The sequence below is a fragment of the Electrophorus electricus genome, chromosome 7 (assembly GCF_013358815.1).
Source record: "Electrophorus electricus isolate fEleEle1 chromosome 7, fEleEle1.pri, whole genome shotgun sequence".
NCBI lineage: Eukaryota > Metazoa > Chordata > Actinopteri > Gymnotiformes > Gymnotidae > Electrophorus > Electrophorus electricus.
The window spans coordinates 5,016,351-5,025,082 of NC_049541.1; the positions used below are offsets into that span (position 1 = coordinate 5,016,351).

Here is an 8,732-nt window from a genome sequence, read left to right on the forward strand (position 1 = left end):
CTGCCCAAGCAGAGCATCGGCCAGTTCCACGAGGGCGATGCCTATGTGGTGAAGTGGAAGTACATGGTGAGCGTGGCTGGTGAGTATCGTCATGTGTGTGCGCCTGCACTAAAGACAATTTAGATGTTCAGCTCCTATTTATTTGTTGGATATTTTGATTCAGGTGTGTGTGTGTGTGTGTGTGTGTGTGTGTGTGTGTGTGTGTGTGTACATGCGAGGATAGTGGGGAGCAGGCAGAAGCCTGAGCAGGTGCGCAGTGCAGGCCCTGGCCGGGAGAAGTGCTGCTACTTCTTTTGGCAGGGCAGGTACTCCACAGTGAATGAGAAGGGAACCTCAGCGCTGATGACCGTTGAGCTGGATGAGGAGAGGGGGGCACAGGTAGGGTGGGTGTGGGTATCCTCAAAATAGCCCGTCTGTTTGACACTGGCCAACATAACTGCAAAATTTGTTTAAAACCCCAAAGATCTTGTGAGGGTCTGCCCACAGTGTCTTGTGTGACAAAGCAGGTCGAAGGTGAACTTGAAGCTGTGTGCTGATTGGCAGGTGCCGGTGCAGCAGGGGAAGGAGCCGCCGTGCTTCTTGCAGTGCTTTGGTGGAGGAATGATGGTGCATTCTGGGAAGAGGGAGGAAGAGGAGGAGAACATCCAGAGTAAGGACACACCTCACTCACTTACATCTGTGACCTTCTGTTTTTCACTTTCTGCACCCTCAGTATGCAGTTTTTCATTCCTTGTTTCTATCTCGGAGTTCTTAAAAACCTGGTCTTCTGGTTTAAATGTGAAGGTTGTTGGGGTGTGTATCTGTATGTGTGTTGAGTAACACTGCACCATCTCTCTCCATCACCCGCTCCCATCCCCTAGATGAATGGCGCCTCTATTGTGTGCGTGGGGAGATGCCGGAAGAGGGCCACCTGCTGGAGGTGGCGTGTCACTGCAGCAGCCTGCGCTCTCGCACTTCCATGATTCTGCTCAGCGTTAACAAAGCACTCATCTACCTGTGGCACGGCTGCAAGACCCAAGCATGCACCCGAGAGGTGGCCTGCACCGCCGCCAACAAGATCAAAGAGCAGTGAGTTCAGGGGATGCCGTGTTGATCCTAAGTGCGCATGTTTTTTACGCTAGCTGCCAGTTGGCAGCGCTCCTGGATTTATTTGATCTTGGAATGTAGGAACAAGATCACAGCCTGATACCATTTTGCTTCTTTAAGACGACCACTAGAGGCTGGACTTCACAGCAGCTGCAACGTGACCGTTCACGAGTGTGAAGAAGGGGCGGAGCCAGTGGAATTCTGGGAAGCGTTAGGCCGGAAGGATCGCAAGGCTTATGACTGTATGCTTCAAGGTACGTAATTTCACGTACCAGGGCTACAGCTCATTTCTGTTTTTCACCTGCAACTTGGTCTCTCATGCTCTGTGTGCTTTTGGCCTTGCTCTTTCAGATCCGGGCAAGTTTAACTTCATGCCGCGCCTGTTCCAGCTGACCAGCTCTTCGGGTGAGTTCGTGGCCCAGGAGTATTTCTTCCCATCCCGAACGCCAGATTTGGTCTGCTCACTGCCCTTCCTACAGGAAGACCTGTACTCAGCACAACAGCCAGGTAGCCATGATAACACACCATACTATGCCTCGTGGACGTGTTTAGTGAGGTTCATCTGCATGCATGTTCTCTCACTCTCCAACTTGAAAGTGCTACTTGTATGAATTTGGGAAGGACAGAAAGAACAGAACAGTTAAGCTGTGGAGACTGAAATGTGCCTCTTTCTCTCTCCTCTCTTCATTTTTGCTCGCTCTCTCACTCTAGCACTCTTCCTGGTGGATAACTATCATGAGGTGTACCTATGGCAGGGCTGGTGGCCAAAGGACATGGACAGCCCGGGCTCGGCCCGTATCCGCTGGGATGCTGACAGGAAGTGTGCCATGGAAACTGTGCTCCGGTACTGCAGAGGTGAGCTGGGGCTGCGGAATCGGAATGGGCGGAACTGGGCTCGCTCCATTGCGGCGAAATATTGGAAGCCTGGCAATGCGAACGGGTCTTCACTTTCTCCTTCAGAAAAGAGTGAGAAGAAACCCCAGAAGTCGTACCTGATCCACGCTGGTCTGGAGCCTCTCACTTTTACCAACATGTTCCCCAGCTGGGAACACAGAGAGGACATCGCTGATATCACGGAACAGGTGACACTGTGCATGTGTGTGCGTGCGTACACACACACACACACACACATATACATACATATATATATATATATATATATATATATATAAACATGCATGCATGGAAATCTAGACTATAGTATGGAAAGGGAAGGTGTATGTTTGTAGATGTCTTCTAGTGATTAAACTGAAGGGATTTGTGTGTGTGTGTGTAGGAGGCAGAGGTGTGTAACCAGATCATCCTGGTGGAGGAGGTTCTGGCTCGTCTCTGCCAAAGCACCTATCCGCTGGAAGCACTGCAGGGCCGGCCCCTCCCCCAAGGTGTTGACCCCCTGCGCCTTGAAGTCTACCTATCAGACGAGGACTTTGAGGTGAGGCTACACCCAAACTGCAATCGTGTCCCTTAGTCCAGCTACCTTTCATGAGGCTATATTTCTTTATGTAAGATCCATAAATTTACAGAATCTGTTGTTTTGTTTTTCATACTCCAGGCTGATTTGTAAGGGTTTCTGTGTAGGTGAGTGTATGTTTTAAAATAAGGGAATGTCAGTCACTGTGGTATCTTCTGCCCTTTCTACACTGATTAAACCTGTTCACTCTTCTCGCACTCTACTCTTCCTCACTTGTTTTTTTTTTTTTTCTCCTTTTACTGCTTTAGCTGGTAGACCACCACTGACACTGCCTCCCCTCAGCTCTCTAAATGTTTTGATGTTTATACAGTCAGGCATGACTATTCCCTCAACCTTTTTTTTTTTGTGTCATGAACAAAAACGAGGTATTCTTAAATGGTGAAACTGAGCTGACTGTTACACACTGATTTGAAACGACACGACTGACATCTGCTGGTCAATGAAATTCATTACAGCAAATAGTCTATATGTGACTGCAATGATTTAGTCATCGTCAGGAAATTGTTCATTAGTAAAATGATACAAATGTATTTGGGCCATGTTTCTATAAAATGTAACATTTTCGTTTATTTGGTTGCAAAATGTGTACTTAAAGTACAGTCTCTTTTGCTTAGCTTAAGATACAATAACTAATTGGTCTTTAATGGTAAAGTCTGTCGATGTATGTTGAAACTTTCCCTTTAGTTAGTCCGAAGTTACTAAGGCCGAATAGATTTCCAAGTTAGCCATCATTTTATCTGTTCTGTCATGCCAGAACTGTGATATATAAACATGACCTTCAAAAAAAAATGCAAACATCACTGATACTCTTCAATACTTCAGAGCACTGTCTCACTTCTGTAGAAGCTTCAAAAAGATATCAGGACAAATATACATTTTCTCTCTCTCCCCCCTTCCTCTGTGTGTTTGTGTATTCTCATAATCTTTGTACGTGTTTCTTCAGAAAGCCCTGGAGATGAAGAGGGAGGAGTATGAGACCTTGCCAGGGTGGAAGCAAGTCAACCTAAAAAAAGCCAAAGGACTCTTTTAGTCCCTGTTGTCATGGTGACTGTCACCACACGCCATATCTGCCCACCGCCCTCGATTCTGTGCTCACATGGGTGCTGTGACCAAGTTGTCATAGAAACCACTCAACTTTGGGCACAGTCAAGCACTCTTTGGGAAAGGTGTGATGGGTCATGTCAAAAAGTAAAAAGTCACTTTGTAACCTGCAGATGCGCATTGTCAATCTCTGATGTAATAAGACGACGTGGTCGTTGGTCGTACTCCGGGGAAGCGACGGCCTTTGTTCACGTCAGCCCTGTCCAACGCTTAGTGACGTTCTGTTTCTGTGACCCGTGCTGTGCAGTAAGGCTCCGTGCAGTCTTCTCCACCAAGTGCTCTGTTCTCGTCTGTTTAAGTGTTTTAAATGTTTTCTTAAGAAAAGGCAGGGATTCCAACAAAAAACAACAAACAAACAAAACAAAAAATCCACTACGGCGCCTCGGTTTCGTCCTGTGTAGTTCACGCTAAGATGGTGCTGTTCTGCTGTTTGAAAAGAATGCCTCGTAACCTTTGAACATGTAGCTTATTTAGAAAAAAGGTTCTTTGTAGGAAATGTAGTGCACACTATTGTCATGGTGTTAGTTGCTCTTGATTTTGGTTTTCTTTTCATTCTTTTTTTTGTTTTTGTATTTTTCGTGTTCATCTTGTTTTTTTTTTTTTTTTTTTTTGGAGTTCACATGCTAAGTATGTTCCTTCTGGGGATGAAGTGAATGAGGTTTGGTTGTCATAGCGATCTCCTACCTTAAATGGCTGGGAGCCATCACTTGTGCTCGTTTGTGACCGCATGGGATACGTGAGGAGAAAAGAGATGAAATTAATGAATTACTGTAAATGTACAGAATAGTGCCTTGCTTTTGTGTACAGTTTATATACAGAATGGACTTTAGTCTGCATTTCAAAGACTTCTCTTTGTGATAAAGGAAATGGGTAATAAAACAAAGCATATTTAAAATTCACCACAGCTTGTCGTGTTATTAAACTGTTGCTCAAAACCTCTTCCTTTTTAAAAATGTATTTTTCCTGGCTTTGTCTCCATATATTTGGAATGAGTGTGTGATCAAGCTGCCTGTTTTATTGGTTAAAAAAAACCTGTAATGGCAAAGTGTATGACTTGTGAGCAGCGCTTCCTGAGTTCAGCTACTAGCTGCTTCTCAGTTGATGAGCTTACCAAACCTCATATGCCCAGCTAACCTTACTGAACCTCATGCACAGGCTGAACTTGCTACTGTCCCATCGTACTTAGTCACATCTGTTTGACTTTTTGAAGTAGGCCTCCATTACAGACTAAGCCTAAATTAACCCTCAATTATGAGCTGAGGAGAGTTCCTCAGTTTGGGCTGACAAGACCCTCATAAAATCCACCAGTCAAAAGCTAGGGGAGAGCTCACTAGATTCTTTTATGATTATATGAATTCAGGCACCCAAGTTTTCCTTAGCTAGCCCAGTAAAAAGGACAAACAACATAGCCCAACAGAAGAGGTAGCCCGACCCCACATCCCAGTGAGGTGCAAACAAATTACAAATCTACAAAGTGTGTTTTGTGTGGAGAACAGGCATCAATTATCCAGTCCTAGTCAGAGTCTAACTTTATGCAAGTCATTTGCCAAACGATCACACACAAGGCCAAGCAGAGTAGGGATAGACAACTGTCACCTTTCACTTGCTCTACTGTCCTCCTTGTAACTCCCGGTGGTGAACGGATGGGTTTTGAAAATACCTGGACTGGAGCAGATGGACTGGACAGCCAAACCTGCACAACAGAAGAGAATGAATAAAAGTAGAGGTGGTGGATGGGGGACCGGAACAGGTTCATCAGGGTTGAATGGAAACCTGGTCAATGCATCGGATACCACTTAAATGTCATTAAATTTCTGTCCTAATGTGTTTCAGATGCAATGTCTCATGCTCCTCATGCTGTCAATAGTTCAAGTTCAAAAGGCTTTATTGTAATTTTATCTATAGACAAGTACACAGCAAAACGAAACAATGTTCCTCGAGGACCATGGTGCAACACAAAACTAGTGCAACAGCCAACACACTACACGAGTGCAAACAATACAATACAGTGCAATAATACCATACAATAAATACAGGACAGGACCAATACACAATGAACAGACAGTGCATTATTTTGACCAGTACAGTACTGGGAATATGTAAAGTAGGTTTGTGCATATGAGTCAGTGACATGCTATACTGAACAGCAGTCACCAGAAACAGTTCAGAATACAGTACTGATTTAGTACAGTATTCTAGCAGCAGTAGTTACCAATGTGCAACAAGCAAGAAGATTTTGTTTAGAGCAACAGTAGATTTTCATATGTAATGTCAATCAATAATTTAGATCAACACAACACTTAAAAGCATACACTAATATATTAATATTGTGGTTATACAAGAATAAATTGATTTTGGAAAAGAATTATTTTTCAAAACTAGTGGGGCAGTTGTCTCCTGTAGAAGACTGTATCTACCCTCTATTGAGTATTTCCAGAAAAGGTTCTAAAATGTTCCCTACTGTTCTCTGTGAGGGGATCAAATAAAAAGTTATGTAAGTGTCCCTTCTTTCCCTTTGTTCAACTGATTCACTGAAATTCTGAGGAGGTGAGAGGGACCAGCACAGTGACTATGGTTTTGTCTTTACTACAGCCAGCCACTGTCAATAACTTTCTCTTACTGTAAGGTTTATCCTGCCAGTGCCCGGATACACATTTAAACCAGTGGTGTTTGATTTCTGATTTTTGTACCTGAGTTTAATTTTTGTCAATATATTTTTAGTAAAATCATTAAATCAGTAGGCAGGTAACTGCATATGCAAATGGTTAAAATGAGAACTGTGAAATGGAGTGGGAGACACAGATCAGTAATCACCATGGGGCACTGCACAACTGCAACACTTTTTACAATCTCAATTTTACATTGCCATTACAAACTCTAGTTCAGTCTTCAGCATACATTGCCGGTTGCCCATAACCTAGTACACAGTGGCGGGAAGCCCAGGCAGAGAATTCAAGTGAACATTCAGTGAAAAGGCTGAAAAAAAGTGTCATCACGGAAACAGGAAGTGGTCAAAAAACATGTAGGCTGATGCACAGCAGGACAAACCATAACCAGAGGCATGAAAAAGAAAACTCAGTGTCTAGTAGAATTAAAGATATGCAGAGAACGCAAACCGAGAATTAGGTCTATACACACTGGCTTAATAGGCCCACAGATCACTAAGGCCCACAGATCACTAAGGCCTGATAGGAGACGCCAGGCTAGACCTGGAGAGCAGCGGAGACAGACACAGAAGGCTACTGTGTACCTATAAAGGTGTGAAAGCTTGCTGACTATTTTAAATACTCTCTCTGCAATTTCACAACCTGCCAGACTGTCCTATTGTCTCACGGTTTACACAAGTAAACTCCAGCAGCCTTCTGCCCAAAGAACTAACATACTAAACTCAGCCAATTAATTAGGTGGCACGTTAATCAGGAGTATTATTAATTTGATGTATTTGGTTCTGGTTGGAGTTACACTCTGCTGGAGTGAAATTCTCCAGGATAAGGCTCAGAGATTTCAGGTTTGCATGCTAATCTACAGGTTTTTGATGAAACATTTGCAGCTGAAATTTGCTCCGGCCCCATCAAGATTCTCATAAACAACCTGTGTCATGGTTTGCATAAATATTTTCAGATTCCATAGTACTGCCATATGCACCACAAATATCCATCTCAGTACATACACAGTCATCAACGCTTCCAGACTCACCCTCTCTGACCTCACTGAACAGACCACTGTTCATGTAAATGCTATAATCACTGTCCTCTTTGACATATGTGTTCACCGTGTGACCTTCCAGCGGCACAGAGCTTGTACTGTTTCTGTTTGTGTGTATGTTCATATAAATGCTGTTAGAACGAACACTCTCGCTGTTTGAGTAAAGATGCATCTCGGTGGTCTCTCTCTCTCTCATATCATCTGTTACAGGTGAAACAGGGCTGTAGTCATCCTCCTGGTAACACACTGTAGTTTTCAACTTTGGAGCACCGTCTGAAGAATCTTGGTCAGAGCGATCCACAGTGGTGCGGGCATGGTGATGTCGCGACAGCGGTGTGACGTACATGTTTTGTGGTGTTGAAACTGAACACTCTGCCAATTTGTCCTGTGTCATTTTTCCATACCCCCGATGCATAAAGAGAAAACATCAAAACAAAAAGAAGGTGAATGTAAACCTTTTTGCTTAGTTTTCTGCTCATTAAATTGTTATTGGCTCCTTAAAGCATCTCCTTTTTGGTAAACATGTTAAAGGTAAACATTTAACCATAGACAGTTATCTTTTAGTACGAGTACCTTAGGTTTGCCAGAAGCCCGGCTTGTATACTTTGTAGAAGTGAAACCTGTACAACAAAGTAGGCAGACAAGATCTCCCCATGGTCATATACTGCTGTGTTTCTTCTATTAGTCACATTCATGCACAGTGTTCGTATGTTGGAGCATGTGAAAAACTTTGGTAAGTAGCAATACTGTTACTGTACCTTTTTTCACACTCACAGAAGGCCTACACATGCAATGATCACCAGCGCAGTGACAATGACCGGTATTCCAAAAATTCCCAAAAGATTGGTTTCTTCTTCCTTGTTGTGCTCGACATTGTCTGGAAATAAAAGTTAGTTATTATTGTCTGATGGATGTTAGCATTTAAATTTTAGTAAAACTTTTATTAAGAGAAAATACTGTTTGTAAGTTGAGAAATGTCTTTCATAATAGGATTCAAGCACTTTTGTACTTGGCTGCTGATGGAGACTCTCTTTGTGGAAAACCTACTCCTGTGAATATGCTCCAATGTTTTCTCTCTGTCGTTGGATCTTGTGGGTTAATATGACTTTCACCTTCACTAGCACTGCCGTTCAAGTTTAGTTTAATATCTAAAACTCTAGAAGATTGTCCGAATACTTTCTCCCACACAGGTTCTGCTGCTATTAGTGTCCTATTTCCTACCTACATAAGTAACACATTGGTTGTATCAGTACCACTTTACAGTTTGACTGCCCTTGTAAAGGGTTTACATGTGGTTTAAAATGAAAACGCACATAAATTGGGTAACTGCGACTTGACCTGTGGAAAGTTAATTTAGTAATATAATATG

The 8,732-nt window shown here is 43.1% G+C and overlaps 1 protein-coding gene across 8 annotated transcripts in view; it reads left to right on the forward strand.

Moving 5' to 3' along the window:
* Positions 1 to 4,557, forward strand: part of svilb (supervillin b) — a 40,741-nt gene extending 36,184 nt beyond the window's left edge. For 7 of the 8 annotated variants that reach the window (XM_027025053.2, XM_035528751.1, XM_027025046.2 and 4 more), the window contains 10 exons: positions 1 to 79; positions 224 to 378; positions 544 to 649; positions 861 to 1,068; positions 1,207 to 1,340; positions 1,438 to 1,593; positions 1,798 to 1,941; positions 2,047 to 2,168; positions 2,363 to 2,518; positions 3,501 to 4,557. The exon at positions 1 to 79 is cut by the window's left edge and continues 219 nt beyond it. In XM_027025053.2, coding sequence (XP_026880854.2) covers positions 1 to 79; positions 224 to 378; positions 544 to 649; positions 861 to 1,068; positions 1,207 to 1,340; positions 1,438 to 1,593; positions 1,798 to 1,941; positions 2,047 to 2,168; positions 2,363 to 2,518; positions 3,501 to 3,587 — 1,347 coding nt within the window. In that variant the 3' untranslated portion in view covers positions 3,588 to 4,557. Of the gene's footprint in view, positions 80 to 223; positions 379 to 543; positions 650 to 860; positions 1,069 to 1,206; positions 1,341 to 1,437; positions 1,594 to 1,797; positions 1,942 to 2,046; positions 2,169 to 2,362; positions 2,519 to 2,638; positions 2,665 to 3,500 lie in introns of all 8 variants that reach the window. The other variant, XM_027025049.2, reaches the window with a different exon arrangement.
* The last annotated feature ends 4,175 nt before the right edge of the window (positions 4,558 to 8,732 follow it).